Here is a 16,090-nt window from a genome sequence, read left to right on the forward strand (position 1 = left end):
GGAAGATCCCACATTCCGCGGAGCAGCTGGGCCCGTGAGCCATGGCCGCTGAGCCTGCGCGTCCGGAGCCTGTGCTCCGCAACAGGAGACGCCACAACAGTGAGAGGCCCGCGTACCGCAAAAAACAAACAAACAAAAAAGAAGTTACTGAGGGAATGTATGTTTGAATGACCGTCACTTCTGTCATTTCTGTTTTCGTTGGGGAAAAGGAAGGGAGGGAGGGAGGATGGATGGATGGATGGATGACTGAAGTGAGGTTTCTTGAGTCTGAGTAACCTGATGTACTATTCAAGCTGAGAAAAACCCCAAAGGAAAACATATCCCATCCGTGTCATAGGAGCGTCCGTATTACTTACAATACTCTTTAGTACTAGTGCTCAAAGGCGGGGGTGAGGGTGCGGGCACATTTCTAAGGGGCCGAGCAATCCAACAGCTGGGCAGGAAATCGCCTTCCCCTTGTGCGCGTGGCGGTCACGGGTGGCCTGAGTCGGCCCCCCGGTGAGGGGGCGTCCGGCTGTAGGTGAGTGACCGCGGAGCCGTGCCTTCGCCCCACAGGTGCCTTGTTCATCCCTAGGAAAGAGGCCACCTGAAGCAGACACAAGATCTCTTGAGGTGCAGTTTGATTGTCTGGAGGTTTAATGAGCTGATGGATGTGCAGTGCTTGGAGGGTAGAAAGCACTAAGTGGCAAAGGAAGAGCGGCCCAGCCTCGTGCTCTGGAGGGCCACCAGCCAGCTGGGTGACAACCCTCTTTAATCGGTCCACTTAAAGGAGCTTTATCTCCTTTCTGCGGGGTTTGTGTCACCTCCTACTAGCCTGGGTAATACTTACACCCTAGATCCAGTTATTAACAGTAACCAGTAATTTCCGACAAAGATGGTGCTGGCTTTGAAGCCCGGGATGCTGAGGTCACCAACAATCTTATCTCCCTTTCATTAACTGGCCCTGCATTGCCACTGCAAGTCAGCCCCGCATCAGCTGGTCAGAGTGACCATCAGGGAAGGAATCAGAATCCAGAGGCTCCAGTTACAGGACTTAATCGAGCTTCCCCTGGGCTGATGCGCCCATGAGCACCACAGATCAAGGAATAAAGCTAACAGAGAAATGAGCTCTGCGGTTCAGTTATAGACACAGGCCAGGCGCAGGAAGGTGGCGCCTCGGACGTATGTGTGCTGCGAGGCTGCACCCCCAAACCTTATTGGCTTACTTTATTTAGTGCAACCCATGACGCACCCACCTGTGCATCCACAGCCCCCAAACCTCCTGGGGCAGCTTCGAGAAACGCTTTCCTCCACCCAGTCCACTCAGGCTGAGCCTGGGTCAGCCGGACAGGCCGCGGAGGCCCAGGGGCTGGCCGGTACAGAAGGCTGGGGCGTCCCCGGGGCCTGCTTCTGTGTCCCGGGAACGGGGACGGGAGCCTGGGGCTGAGATCCAGGGACAGAAGCCGGCCTGGGTGTGGGGCACGTGCCCGCTCCACGCGGGAGAGCACCCAGTCCTCATCTCCCCTCCTCCCGAGCACGTCTGCCTGAAAGGACTTTCTCCAGGATATTTTTAAAGCTCTATTTAAAAGGAAATTGGTGTATTTTGTCCTGTATTTCCCTGTATAATTGTGTGTCTGTTATTTCTTCCCTTTTCCCTAACTACGTTTGTCTTTTTCTACTAATCATATTTTCGAAATACAAATGAAAAAAGATGCATCTCTACGTAGGCTGCACCATAAATGACGTTAATTGGGTTCTCCCTTTATAAAGTGAATGCTTTTTTTTTTTTTTTTTTTTTTTTTAACCACCATAGGCTTTATTTACAGATTTACAAGTGGACACCTAAGGAAGACAGTGTTCTCATTCACTTTTTCGGAAAGCTCTGCTGTGCCGGATAGACTTCATCCGTGTCTGGGGTACGCTCGGAGGCGGATGTATTTCTCCCCCCTTGGTTTGGTAGCTCTTAATAGCAGCTGGTTCCAAATGACAAATTCTACCAATTGGAAGTGAGCGGTCCCCAGCCCAGAAACACGGGATCAGCGGGGCGGGGGATGGGTGGTGGAAGCATCCTGGAGGTCCCTTTGGGCACCTCCACCCCCTGGGTCAGGACAGCACGTCCCGAGGCTCACTTGTGAGGCCACTGGCAGAGGTGCCAGCATCCAGGGCACAGTGCGCCTGTTCTGCCCGCATCCCGGCCGCCTGGCACGGGCTGCTCACTCTGGTCCCTCTGCCACTCTATCTCCATGGTCAGTGGCCAGTGGAGCCGGTGCTGACGGACTGCATTTCCCCGAGGGAGAGCCCAGCATTGTTCTCCCCGACGGCAGCCCCGCTGACAGACAGCCCCTCTGAGGCCGCTTCCTGAGCAGACCAGACGGCCGTTTTCTTCTTGGCTCTTATCGCCCCCGTCATTAGAGGAAAGGCCGGGCCTCAGCTTCCCTGGTGCTGGTGTGCAGCGGGTGGGGGGAGGGGCCGCGCCGGGCACCCTCACTCAGGCTGCCGCGGTGCGAACTGCTCTGGGCCCGCTGCCTCTTTGGGAAGGTTTCAGTCAAAGGACATAAATGTGAACAGGAAGAGTTTAACCTGCCCGGCAGAGACAGACTCTACTGCAGACCTTCTGGGGGAACATCCAGACTTTGTTGTTTGTTCTTTCCCGTTCTTACCGACGGTCAGCTGCGCATCTCCACCCGTGAGCGGGACGGTCCATGCGGCTTTACAGGTTTTCCCATCGACTATGTTGTTGTTAGCGGTTCTGTCTTTCTAAAAAGGAGCATCTCCCCCAAGAGGAAGGCATTAGCATCAAGTGACATCAAGAACCAAATTCACTGGCATTCTTTTATTCCCTTGGAAGCTCAGCTATTCCTCAATTTTGCTTTTTTAAGAAAAGTTGAAGGAAAGCGATGAACATGGAGCAGCGCTTACAGTCCGAGTCTGAAATCCTTGAAGACGTTTAAGCAGGGCTTCTATCGTCCTGGCTGTCTGTGCCCTTCTCCTTATTTATGTCACTCGAGTCCAGATCTTTCAGTATGCACTTCAGAAATTTAACAACTTCCTGCCAAAAGAGCTCACGCTCTCAGAGTGTTTCTCCACCTAAACAGATGCCCTCTGCAAAACTTACAGGCAGGCCTGTTGAGGAAACACATCACTTGAAATTAATATTAATGTTAATATTAGTATTAACATTTTCCTGGGAATTCTCTGGCGGTCCAGTGGTTAGGACTCCACGCTTTCATTGCTGAGGGTGAGGGTTCAATCCCTGGTCAGGGAACTAAGATTCTGTAAGCCGTGCAGTGTGGCAAAAAAAAAAAAAAAAATTAAAATTTTCCTAATGTAACCTCAGTGAAAGAGTGAGAAAAAGAAATGAGACTATGAACTTTGAAAAGAAATGTGATAGAATCTGCTTAACAGCTTTCACCACAGTGATTTTCAGGAAAGTGGCTGAGTATCAAAGGGATTTAATGTGCTAAATAATGACCAAAGGAAAGTAAGATTGGGGGAAGGGAGGAAATCTAACCGGTGTATTAAAGGTGTGTTGTCATCTTGATGAGGATGAAATGGTGCCCAGAAGACTGTAGTGAGAGTGTAAGACAATGACACAGCACGGGCCCTGCTTTCCTGGGTTTTGCGTTAACTACTGTGGGCTCAGGAACTGGCCTAATGACTTTTCCAGGATCTGGTCTGGCCCTTTATCACTTCACTATAACGAGAACAGAAGCCAGGAAAGCCGGAAAGATGACTGCAGCAAAACACGCCTTCCTACCTGCTGGGGTTTGCCACTCTGACCACCGGCACCCGGGCTTCGGGGTTCCTGGCTGGACAAGCCCTAAAGGCCACCCGAGTCAGCAGGCGCCCTGGAGCCCTCGGACCACGAAGGGCCAGGGTGTCTGGACACACACGTCTTCCTGCTCGTGCTGCTTTGCTGCTGTAAAATGCTCAGCTAACCCTAATTGAATCTGACAAGAATAAATCACAGGGTGAAACTCACCTAAGGAACACCTGTGGAAACGGGGAGGCCACCAGGAGCCAGAGTTCGGGAAACGTCATCTTCACGTAGAAATGCTTCATATTTTCCCCAGGGCTTTGTCGTCTCTCTTTTAAAGGAAAGGTCCAGACCACCCAGTGCACGACGTGCGTTTGGGAAACTGTACATAAAATCATCACTTTCATTCAGCTTTGGCCCCTGTTGTCATACCGAGGCTTTAAGCCTATAAATAAAGAAGGAACTGAACGGTCAGAAGAGAAGAAAAGAACAAAACAGATGAACGTCTTGCTCGCCGTCCTTGGAGCTGATCACACCCTAGTGGAGAGGGTTTGTGAAGAGTGACAGGAAGCACAGCTCCCGGCCTCCTTCCCCCGCAGGCCGGCCACGTGCGCCTCCACTGCTGCATCCCAAACCGTTTCCCTAAAGGACACACTGGGGAGAAATACGAAAGCCCTTCGGGAGGGGTTAAGGGTAAAACAAGCTGGGACGTCCTTCATCTTTCCCTACACGTGGATTGGGGCACAAGCCCAGAGGCTGGGCTGGATGTCAGCTTGGAGCAGCTGGCGTCCAGAGCCACCGTTTCGTTTTAATGGAACCTCATCCTTTTCCTTCACAAGATCTCTCGGTGTAATCAAATTTGAGGGAGACAGAGCCTCGGTAGAAGGTGAAAGGTAGCTGCTCAGCTGGAATGTAGGCGTTGGGCTCAGAACTGCACTGGGAAGTTTCACTGGTGCATCTCTGGTTTCAATGAAATCCTTGCACAGTAGCAACGTCTGTTTCTGAGCTTTTGAAAGCCATTTTTCTTCTTCCTTAATTATAGTTCCCTACTTGTTTTTAGATTAAGAGCTGCTTGTAGAAAAATACAGGAAACCAAGTTACAATGCAAAGCACCCTTTCCAAGCCTGCTGAGGCCATTCGAAATGGCACCGGTTCTTCGGGTTCTGCTAACCAGGAGTTTAGAGCCCGGCTCACACCCTCTGCAGAACCGGCGACCTCACGGCAGGTGTGGGACGGGAACAGCGGCACTGCTCCTCCCAGCCGTGACCGTGACCGTGACCGTGACCGCGACCGCGACCGCGACCGCTGTGGAACTGAGGGGCCCTGTTGCTTCCTCAGGCCACGTTTCACAGCTCCCTCTGGGGAAAAAGAATGCATATCTTTGTGTGACTCTCAGAGTTGAACAGAGGTATCGTTGAAGTCTACACAAGTTTATTTAGGGAAAGGAGAGGGACATAAATACATTTGTTTTTCCACTTGTATTTCCAGCTCCACGTAGCACTGTGTTAAACTGCTAATTAGGAATATTTGCATCTTACTTTTCCTGAAGACTCTGCATATGGACTTTTAAGGCCAGCAGAAATAACTTGTTTGACTATTATTAATGCTGGAAAGGAAGTCAGCCCTTCAGTGAAACGCAGTGCCTTTGGGAACTTGATTTACTCCAGCCTAAAATGTGAGGCTGGGTGGTGGAGGAGAGCAGCTGGATGGGCCGTGTGGGAGCAGATTTCAGGCAAACGGTGCAGAAGTGGATCCAGACGCCTTCGCGGACGTGAGCCGGGGGCTGGGCCGGGGCCGGGTGGGCAGAGCGGGTCCCGCCCGCCCCTGCGCCTTTGCCATCTCAATCCACCTTCCGGGAGCCTGGGGAGGACATGGGACAGAAGCCTTCAGTTACAGCTTGAGTATGTTACTTTCCTTGTTGCCATGGTTTTTAGGCTGTTCTTCACTATTCCTTGTGGCTAAGATGGTGTCTTCCTGGGGTATATGTGGTGCGCAGAGTCCTGCCTGTGTCCAGGCAGCCTTCACCGGCCTCCGTTTGAGGGCTCCTGTCTCGTGTACCGTTGGAGGAACACGTTTGCATCTGGAGGGGCTAACTGTTCATCTTAGCCCCAACGTGGTCTATTTCAAAGTCTGTTTCTTTCCTTTCTCTTCTTTCTTTCCTTCCTCCTTCTCGTCTCCCTTTCTATTTGGATCATCTTGAAATTCTCATCCATCTTGCATCCACGCGTCCTCAGGACCTGTTCGAGCAGCAGGGCTGGGATGCGGCAATACTTGACGCTCCTCTGGTTTCCTTCCCAGGAAGTCTCTTCAATGGAGGGAAACCGGGAGGCCTTGGCGGTTTGCAGCTCCCTCCCTGCGCTGGGAGGCCTAGCGGCTACTACTTGAGTCATCTCGTCCTTTTTTATGTGTTTTTATATTTTGATAAGGTCGTGTCAGCTGGGATGAGAAACTCGCGAGTGAGCACATGGGCCCCGCCGTCGGAGCCGGGCGGCGGGGCAGGGGCTGCGGGGGCAGAGGAGCCCCGAGTGCGAGTGCGGGGGCCGCTCCTTCGCGGGGGATGGGGTCAGGGGGTCCAGATCAGCATTTCTGAGGAAGGGAGAGAACGGACGGAGCAGACAGCCGAGGGCTGGCAGCGCCTGGTCGGCAAGGAGGGGCGCTCGGAGAGACGCGCCTCTTCCCGCGCGCGTGGGTGTGCAGGGCGCGGGGCTGCGCGGGAGCGAGAGAGGGGCGCCCGGGAGGGGAGGGGGAGAGACGGGGCGGGGGAGGGCGCGCACCGTAGGGGAGGGGCGGAGGGCGCATCCCCCTCTCCGCTCCCGTGAGACGAGCGCGAATCCGACACGGCTCTCGGGGAGGCGTCCCTGACAACACGAGGCGGAAAAGAAGGTCACCGAGGCCGGCGGGACGCGGTGGCGGCGGCGGGCAGGGACCCCGGGCCTAGCGTCGGGTACCGAGACGCCGTCCTCGCGGGGCGGCGGGGGACCCGGGAAGGAGCCTGTTCGCCGCCGCCGACCGCCCGCCCGTGTGCTCCGTCCCCGCCCCGCAGGACTTTCTGCAGGGAGACTGCACCAAAGCCAAGCAGAAGCTCAGCTGGAAGCCCCGGGTCGCCTTTGATGTGAGTGCGTTTCCCGTCCGGTCCGGGCCCGGGGAGGGGACGCGGTGGGTAAGCGCCCCGGGCAGGAGGGCGAGGAGGGCCGGGGAGGGTGCGCTGGCCGCTGCAGGCGCTGCGGTGGAGGGGGCGCCCCGGGAGGGGGCCAGACGCTCCCGGCTCACCAGCGCTCGCGTCCTCCCCGCAGGAGCTGGTGAGGGAGATGGTGGACGCCGACGTGGAGCTCATGAGGACCAACCCCAACGCCTGAGCGCCCAGCGGTGCCCGCGCCCCGCCCCCGGACCCGCGCCCGCGCCCGGGCCGCCGAGGTTTGCAGCAGCCGGGATGGGCTCCGGTGGCGCCCACTCTACTTTTGTCCAGGCCTCCTCTGATCCGTTTTGGTAATCAAGATGTTTTAATCACATATTCACTTTACTTGAAATTATGTCGCTAGACAGCTGAAATTGTGGGGCTTTCAAATGGTTTTTCTCTTTTATTATTAAAAATATCCTTTCTCTTAACCTGCATTAACATAGTCCCTGTGGATATTGTCTCCAAGTTACAAAAGCAGCTATATAAGGACCCCAGAACAAAAATACCCAAATCCATGCCTTGGAGTGAAATAGCTTCCTTCTGAGAGAGCCGCGGCCTGGCCGAGCGTCCTCCCGAGTCTCTGCCCCGACCTTGCCTTCCCCACCTGCTTTCCCCACGGTAAAGCCGCTCTATGCAGACGATCTGGAAGCCCAGGTCCTTTCAGAAAGGCGGCATTCACACCAGCTCTGGTCTCAGCGACTATAATTAGAACCCAGAGGGCTCCCACCATCTCAAAAGAAGGCTTGAGAAACGGGGAGGTGGTTAGAAGAAGAAACTTGAAGGAGGGCAAATATTGCTGGAACATTCCATGCCAGGCCCCCGGGTTACCCAGAGGTCTCTGAGCCCGTGCCTTTGCTTGTGGTCTAGAATCTTACACACACTACTTATTTCCAACCTCTTCTCAGTACTAGATCACTTTTTAAATCTAATTTTGATTTAGTCATTCAACCAGTTTATATTAAGTGCCTAATATATGCTAGATAGCGTGCACATGAACTACATCAGGTTAATTAGAAATCCGGTTTCACTGAGAGGAGCATTTGGGGGCCTGGCTTTAACCGCGTGTGCTCCCGAGCCGTGTAGGGCATATCTGTGCAGGTTCAGGCAGGTGGACACACGCGTGTGGAATCCACCAGCATTAAGCAAGGGTTTGTGTACAGGTGGAAACCTCTGCGTGAAATACCATATTTCGCCCCAGAACAAATTAGGTCAGGACTCCTCTCCCCCTCACTCCCCCTCCAAGGAATATAAAATAGAACTTCACAGCAAATGGAATTCCAGCCTTTGCACATGCTTGTGTGAGTGCAGCTGAACTATTTGTGAATGTCTTCATGGGCAGTTTTATGATCTGGGGGGGGGGACCCAGGCTCCAGCAGCCGGTGGCAGGAAAGAGGGCTCTTTGTGTGGCTGCCCCAGTTGCTGTGAAAGCATGCTGGCCGGGGCGGCCTGGGCTCAGATGGAGCAGAACTGGGGGCCTGAGCTGGCCCACCCGGGGCTCGGGAGCTGCCCCAGGACAGGCCTTCTCCCAATCGTGATGCTGCTAATTGGAAACAGATGGTCCCTGGAAGGCGGGGCCTCCAGGGCTGGGGGCTGGTGGGCACACACACACTCACATACACACAATCACAGATTCACATACATGCAAACACTTACAAATACAAATACACACCTACAAGCATGCCATCTTACACAGCGTCACTTACACTTGGAGACACAACGCAAACCCGCCGTCACAAACACACTCTCACAAGGCTCACAAATAAACACATTCACAGACATTCCCCTTAGCCTTGACCCAATGGAAGGCACCCCTCCTCCTCTTCCTCTGACCCCGAGCCCCCAACTTCATCCGACACCCGGGCTCCGGTACTCCGTGGCTTGTCACCCAAAGGCTCCTCAGTGAGGACTGGAGAGGGTCCAGGCAGGGGGTTAATGGGGCTCCAGTGGTGCCTTGGTGTTAAATTATTCTCAGAATGGCCTGGAGCAGCGGGTCTGAAGGACACAAGAAGTATTTTTCGTTGCAACCTTCTCTCTATTCCTGCACCTTCGATGGTGGGTGAGGGGTCATTTGGCTTCCTGGCCTCCCTGTGTGTGCGCTTAAAAGGAGGAAAAGAGAACAGATTTGCTTATTTCTGTGCTTTCTTTCTGGGCCGTGAATTTCATTTGGACATCCTTGAAGACAATTCTTACTAAAGTGTTTCTTCTACCTCCAGTCTCACTTCAATTTCAGCGAACTTTTTCCCCTTTTTCCCTGCTCTGCCAGCTTTGACTGTTCATTTTAGATGTGATAAAATATCTTCCACCTTGATTTCTTTTAAGTAAAAGCTAAGAAAGTGAAACTTTACACTCAAATATGAGAGCGAAGCAGTGAGGCCCCACGCTTGTGCCCTACGTGGGCAGCACGGCGCGTGGGTACCTGGGCAGCGGGGGCCGCAGCTTGCGTCACACCTGCCTGCCAGTTGGTGGTGGGCTGTGTGCTGCCTGCTGGAGGAGAGACTGGGGCCCAGCCCTGAAAACCTGACCCACTTCTACAGCTTGCAGGGGCGAACGTGGGCAGTGCAGGCTGCCGCCGTTTGAGGGCGGGGCTAAAGTGCTTTGAGGGTAACCTCCACGCAAGACGGCGCCTTCGGAAACTGGATTCCAGGTCTGTGACTGCGCCAGGAAACCAGTACAGACACTGCTGCAGGTTCCTCTCAGTCTCCCTTAATCGCCTGTACCAACACCAACCCCCAAAATGCACAGAAACCCCGGTCGGTTGGTCGGTTGGTTGGCTGCTGGGGAATGAGACCTTCGTTATTAAAGCTCATTGCAGGAGGCAACATTGCAAAATTTCGTTTCAAAATAGCCATAGATACACTGTTTACAAATAACTTTTGAAGCCCAAGAAAAAGCCTCAAAGCACCCCAGGCACCTTGTGTGTACTGGGAATCCCAGCCGGGTACTCTGAGTTTCAAGATGTGTGCCAGTAAGTCCAAGTTCACAAGTCGACTGTTTTTCACAACCCGCAGCCGGGCGGGTCCCTGGATGGCGTTGCGGGGGATGGGGGTGGAGGAGCCGGGAGATTTACCCAAAAATCGTGTGTGTGTGTGTGTGTGTGTGTGTGTGTGTGTGTGTGTGTGTGTGTGTGTGTGTGTGTGTGTGTGTGTGTGTGTGTGTGTGTGTGTGTGTGTGTGTGTGTGTGTGTGTGTGTGTGTGTGTGTGTGTGTGTGTGTGTGTGTACACGGCTCTTTCAAACAGCTCCACGCCCCAACATGCCACCCCGCACCTCTCCAAAAATGGCGAGCTTTAATTTTTCACGCACAGCAGCGACAGCCGGGCCACACAGCCGCTCTGGGCCCTACCCCACCGTCCAGTGTCCCCTTCCCCAGGGTCTGGCGCCGCTGCCCCGAGGCCAGGCCGCCCGCGCACACCCGGGGGCTGTGCCACCGCGATTAGCCCGAGAGTGCCTCTCCAGCCGTTTCCGGTCGCGGCCCGCGAGGCCACCGCTGCCCCACCCCTGAGGCCCGCGACGGGTTGTCCCACCGGCCGCAGGAGGCCATCCGCAGGCCCCGTTCCGAGCACCACCCACCCTCACCCTTTTCCTCCGCTGGAGCGTCCCAGCTGGGAGGCCGACGACCGCGGCCTGACCCCAGACCCCGGTTCCCGCCCTGCCTCCAGGGTCAGGGGTCGCACGCAGCGGACGCCCCCTTTGATCTCTAGATTCGGGGACTGGGGCTCCCGGCGCGGAAGCCACTGCTAGGAGGAGCCCCGACGCGGATGCGGGGCCCCCGGCTCCGCCACCCACCGCTTCCGAGCCGCGGCCTCACCGAGGGGCCCCGTATCCCAGGACAAGGACCGCAGGGGGACCATGCAGGCGCATGCGCCGGCCGCGCGCCCCTCCCCCAGCCCTGGCAGCGGGACCCCGCGCACGTGTCCCGGCGCCCTGAGCCCGAGCGCGGGCTAAGACGCGACAGAGAGCTGCAGTTAAGAAGCAGAAAGTCCCACACGGCTCAGCCTCGGCCTCGCCCAGGTGCCGGTGCGCCCAGGGCGCGCGAGGAGACAGCGCTCAGAAGGCCTGACTCCCAACAGGAGGGTGGGTGAACCGGGGGAGGCGGCTGCAGCAGGGGTTCTGGCGACGCCCGCTCCGACGGGAGGCCCTGGGCCCTGGCCGGCCGTGAGGCCCGACTGGAGCTGGAGCGGCGGCTCGGGCGCGTAAGTGTCTATTTGGAAGGGGGCAGGACCTCGGCTGGAGTTTGGCTTTTAATGGCGAGGAAGCCTCCAGGCAAGGGCCATCCGGCTAGGCCTTCCCGTCGCGCCGCTTCTCCCCGACGGCGCCCCGCGGTCCCGGCTCCACCGACCCACCCGGGGACCGGCCCGCAAAGCCGAGCTGCGTTGGGCTGGTTCTCGGTCACTAAACACTGGAAACCACTGCTCGGCACTTCCCGAGGCTCCGCGCAGGAAGCTCCCGCGGGGCCCCGGGGCCGAGGTCCCTCCGGGAATGTCTGGCACCCAGTCAGCCCGGGCCGTGGGAGCCGCGGTGGGGCCTCCTGTGTTCTTCCCGACGGCCCCTCCGCCTCCTCTCGCCGGGACCCGATCGGCCAGCTGCGAGGCCCGGCCGCTGTCCCCATGTGTCCTGCGGGGTGACAATGATAAAAATCCTCTTCGGGACCGCACGGAAGGCCCCGGGGCGGCTCCAACCGGGGCTGGACCCAGGCGCTGCGCACCGGGCTCGGGTGTGGCCTCCGCGGTCTCAGGGACCCGGTGCGCCGCGGGGGACGCCGAGCTCGCTCAACTCAGAGGACAGAGTTCTCGTTTTTCCTCCAGTCGCAGATTTTTAAGAATCCGATCGCTGCCGCCTAAGCACATGGTCCCCTCTCCTGTCTGGTTTGCACATCTGTAGCTATTAAGGAGACCCAGCACAGCCTCCGGGCCCAATGACCTGCTTTTTTATACTGAAGGAAATGCAGAGGCCTTAAGAGTTAATGGCGCTAAATGTGTTGGTTTTCCTGCCTTTTCCCCGGGGTAGGTAACGGAGGAGGGAAGGTGTCTGTCTCCTCTCTCCCTCCCTCTCCCATCTCTGATCTAACTCATCCCCAAAGCCCTACAGCAAACCCCTCCGTTCCCCAACCTCCAGTACTGAGCCCTGGTGGAGCCCCTGGAGAGGTCCTGGTCTGCTCCCTAGGCCGCGCCTGGGGTCCCACCACCCAGGTCAGTGGGGACGCCCCGCCGCCTGGCTTTGGCCGCCTGCCCGATGCTCACTCCCTGGGTTCGCAAACTGCACTCCCAGGGCCACCCAAGTAGCACCAAGCTGTGTTGACTTCGGGGGCGAAGGAGCAGCCCACCCAGGGTCCTTCCTGGGAGTGACGGGAGGGACGGCTAGGGGAAGGGGACAGCCAGTGGCTCGGAGGAACCCAAAGGCAAACCAGAGAGAGAAGATGCTCTTTGGTAGAAGAGAGGGAGGTGCCACGTGGAAAAGTGAGAGGCCTGGGGAAGCACCCCTGAATCCTGCAGGGTCACCAGCCGACCACTCTGAGCAGGTATGATCGCCAGGCCCTCTCTCAGGACCGCTGGACCGGCCTCCCCTGTCCTGTGTCTCCTCTGGGAGCGCCACCTTTCTCTCCTGTCTGAAGACGCCCGGGCCTCAAGGCAAGGAAATCCCAGATCGTACAGTATCCCCTCTAATATGCTCCATATGCTGCAAATTTGAAATCAGTGAGGGAAAAAAGTCAACAACAACAAAATAATGTAACGCAGAGGGCTTCTCTGGAGCCAGGGTAAGATAGGAGAGGGCACAGCAAAGGTCCTAGGTTGCCCTTATGCTCCCTACAGCATGTTTTGGTTTCCAATACGGCGGACATGGTCCATTTTGCTCCATTTTCCACTCCTAACCCGTGGAGAACATCGTGGAGGAGCGGCTCTCATCCTCCTGAATGGAGTTTGGAGCTGGAATTCCTTGCATTGGGATCGCCCCTGTCCCACCCGGGCTCGGACCTGAAACCTGCCGGTCCTGCTCCGCGTGGCCCGGTCTGTCCCGGTCTGTCTGGGGCCTGAGTGCGCGCTCCGGCTGCCGCATCCGGCCTGGGCCCTATGCACGGTGGGCACGCGCCCCTCGGGAGGCGGTCCAGGCTGGCGCGGGGACGTCCTAGAGGGGCTTCGGCCCCAAGGCCTTCTGTGGGGGCCTGGGAGGAAGAGGGTGGGAGAAGGAGAGAACAGAAAGGGGGGCGGGGGGCAGAGACACAGAGACACTTAGAACTTAGTGCTGATGATGGATTCACAGTCAAAAACAGGGACGTGGAGCAAAGGGGCAGCAGGCCGCCAAGTTCCAGCTACCGACACAGGGCCCAGACAGCAAAGGAAGACTGTGTTTAGGTGCCACCGAAGTGCCATTAATAAAAAGCTCTTTGCCAGGAACCTCTGGGCCTCCTAAATTGAAATAGGAGCTTTCAGAAGAGTGGGGGGTTTTGAAACTGGCGTTTCGGCCCCTGGCACACTTCAGCGGGCTTTTTCGCAGTGGCCACTGCCTGAAGCCGTCAGGCTGTGCCGCCTGGAGCCTCGGGCCCTCGGCTCCGCTGCCCCCACAACTCCTGGGGTGAACACTCTGACAGTCTCTTGGTCCCTTTTCTCCCCGACTCCCCCCAGAGCTCCCTGCCCGGCTGAGGAGCCGCTCACGCAGAGTCGGCTCGGTCCCGCCTGGCCAGCTTCATTACATGGCCACCATCAATCTTGCCCCTAAAGCGACATTTGTTTACGACCGGGTGGGAAGGGCTAATGGCTCTACAAAACGAGTCGACAGGAGTCCAAAGAGATGGCATCGAGACACCAGGCCGGACCCCGCGGTGGGAACTGGGCTCAGAAGCAAATGGAGCCCCTCTCCAGAAGCTCCAAGATGTGGGGTGGGGTCGAAACTGTCACTCCAACTGCCACCAACAGCAGGGGACAACCCTGCTAAGGGAGTCAGGGCCTGGATCCGCTAGGGATGCCTCCTGTCCCTCCTGGGCAGCCTGGCCAGGCAGCCCGGACCAGCACAGGGTCCAGGCCTCTCTGGGGTTTTGTACCATTAACAACAAAACTAATGGCTCTCCACCTTAAAAAACCAGGATCCCTCCAGAGGGAACAGGGCTGAGAGAAAAGGTCCTATGTCTCTCTTCCACCTATCAAAGTTCGGGGGAGCCATAGGGCTGTAAGGCACTCATTTCCTGACCCTGTTTCTGACCCCGCAGGAAACAGCCAAGGGCTTACGGCCCACCAGCACAATTGAGCCTTATTCCCCTGAAAATGTCTATTATTAATGACACAAACTGCATGGCATGATAAATTGTAAAGTGTGTGCTTGTCTGCATGCAGTCTGGTGGAAAGGGGCTGCCAACACAAAACCCTGGAGAACAGTGCCCACCACGCGTACAATACCCCAAATGCAAGCTTGTGTATGGCGTGTGGCGCGCTGACGTTTACCTGCTCATGGTAAAAACTGCTAAGGAGTGCCCACTGTCACACGCAGGACAAAAGTCCTTATTCCCCTAAAACTCTCTACAGAGGCTGACTCCCAAATGAGCCAAGTTCCCCGCTGGGTCCCACCTGGTGTCCCAGGCTAATTTCAAACTGTGCTATTTGTTAAAGTATCAAGGAGTTCTTCTTAGAATATTTTACCGCAAAATTATCCTTGTTATGAAAAAGGTACAAATCAAAAGTGCAAAGCACTAAGGTACAAAGAGTGCTCACTTCCGAATAAGGAGGCCCCAGCTTCCCAGGGCTCAGGTGGCAGAAGTTGGTTTAAGAAGCCCACAGCAAATGTACTGAGAGTAGAAAACATCACATAAGTGTCCTAAGAATCAGCTTAAGGAGCAGGACTTGTGCCCTTCAGCTCAAACACAGCTTCTGAACAACGACGTGGGCAACTCGCGTAGAAATAACGACTTTCTCTGCATACGTGTAACTCAAAACACCTTGCCTTCCTCGACGCATTTCTTAAAGGCCTAACTTTCAGACGTTGGGAATGAAGAAGGCAGAAATGATTGCTAAGAGGCTCCCACGGCGAGCGCAGAAACACTCCCCGGCTGCGGCCAGAGCTTCTCACCGGCCTTTCCTAGGAGTCGAGCGCCGCGCGCCCGGCTCCCTCTCCAGCCGCCGGACTCGGGGCCCAGAAAGGACGAGCCGGGGTCGGAAGCGCCGCCGGGCCCAGCCGGCCCTCTCCCACCCTCACCGCGGCGCCCGCGCTCCGAAGGCCGGGCCTGGGTCGGCAGCCGAGGCCGCGGGGACGCAGGGGGTCGCGGGCCCCGCCGCCCACCCGCGCGGCCGCTCCAGCTGCCCCGAGGCCTCCGCAAACCGGCCGCGCGCGCCGCGCGAGGACGCAGCCCGCGGGGAGGCCGCCCGGGCCCAGCGCCGCCGGGCAGGTCGTCCGGGCCGGGCCGGGGCCGTCAGGCCGGCGAGGGGAGGGCGCACGGGCGCCGGGAGCGCGACCCGCCCGTGGCCCCTCCGCCCGCCGCGCTCCGAACGAACACACGTGCGTCCTCCAGACAAAGGCGGCGAGCCGGCGCGGAGCCAGAGCCCCGCGCCCGGCTGAGACGCGCGGTGAGTCCCTCCGGCCCTCCGCCCCGGCTCCGGCTACCTTCCCCTCGGCGCGGCCGCCCCGACCCTCCCGGTCCGGGAGGACTGGGCGCGGGCGTGGGCGGCGAGCGGCCGGGACGCGTCTCTACCCTAATTAGACGAGGAGCGTCCGGTCCCAGAGGCCGGCGTCGGGGCCGCGGAGACGCACCCCGGCCGGAAACCCCGGGCGGGTCCGGGTCCACACCGCCGTCCCCGACTCGGAGAAGTGGACAGCCAAGCCGGAAAGGTCAGGCTCCCGCCGCCCGCGCTGCCCGCCTCGTGGGGTGTGGGGGGGGGGGAGCGGTGCCCGTCTGAGGGGACAGGGCCGCCGGTCACCTGCGTCCGCTTCCCTTCCGCGCCCGGACAGCCCCGCTCCGACCACGGTCCCTTTGTCCGCCCGCCCCGCTCCGCGCTCGGCTCCCACGAATGGGCCGACGCGGGAACGACGAGATTTGTCCGCAGATTTTTCCCCTTCACCACCCAAAGGGGTGGGGTGGAGGCCCTGGGAAGCGCGAGGCCGCCCAGGCCCAGGGCTGCGAATCGGAGCGGGTCGCGCGGCGGGAAGGCCGGTCCCGGCCGCCTGCCCCGGCCGCCTGCCCCGGGGGACGCCGCGC

General features: G+C 57.8%; 1 protein-coding gene across 2 annotated transcripts in view; it reads left to right on the plus strand.

Annotated features, from left to right (window-relative positions):
- The window catches only part of GMDS (GDP-mannose 4,6-dehydratase), a gene marked incomplete at its 5' end in the record, with an annotated part of 495,581 nt that extends 488,233 nt beyond the window's left edge, over positions 1-7,348 (plus strand). For both annotated transcript variants that reach the window (XM_079713984.1, XM_079713981.1), the window contains 2 exons: positions 6,780-6,848; positions 7,030-7,348. In XM_079713984.1, the coding sequence (XP_079570110.1) occupies positions 6,780-6,848; positions 7,030-7,092 (132 nt within the window). In that variant the 3' untranslated portion in view covers positions 7,093-7,348. The remainder of the gene's footprint in view (positions 1-6,779; positions 6,849-7,029) is intronic.
- Between the last annotated feature and the right edge of the window lie 8,742 nt (positions 7,349-16,090).

The sequence above is a fragment of the Hyperoodon ampullatus genome, assembly GCF_949752795.1.
Source record: "Hyperoodon ampullatus genome assembly, chromosome: 10".
Taxonomy (NCBI): Eukaryota; Metazoa; Chordata; class Mammalia; order Artiodactyla; family Ziphiidae; genus Hyperoodon; species Hyperoodon ampullatus.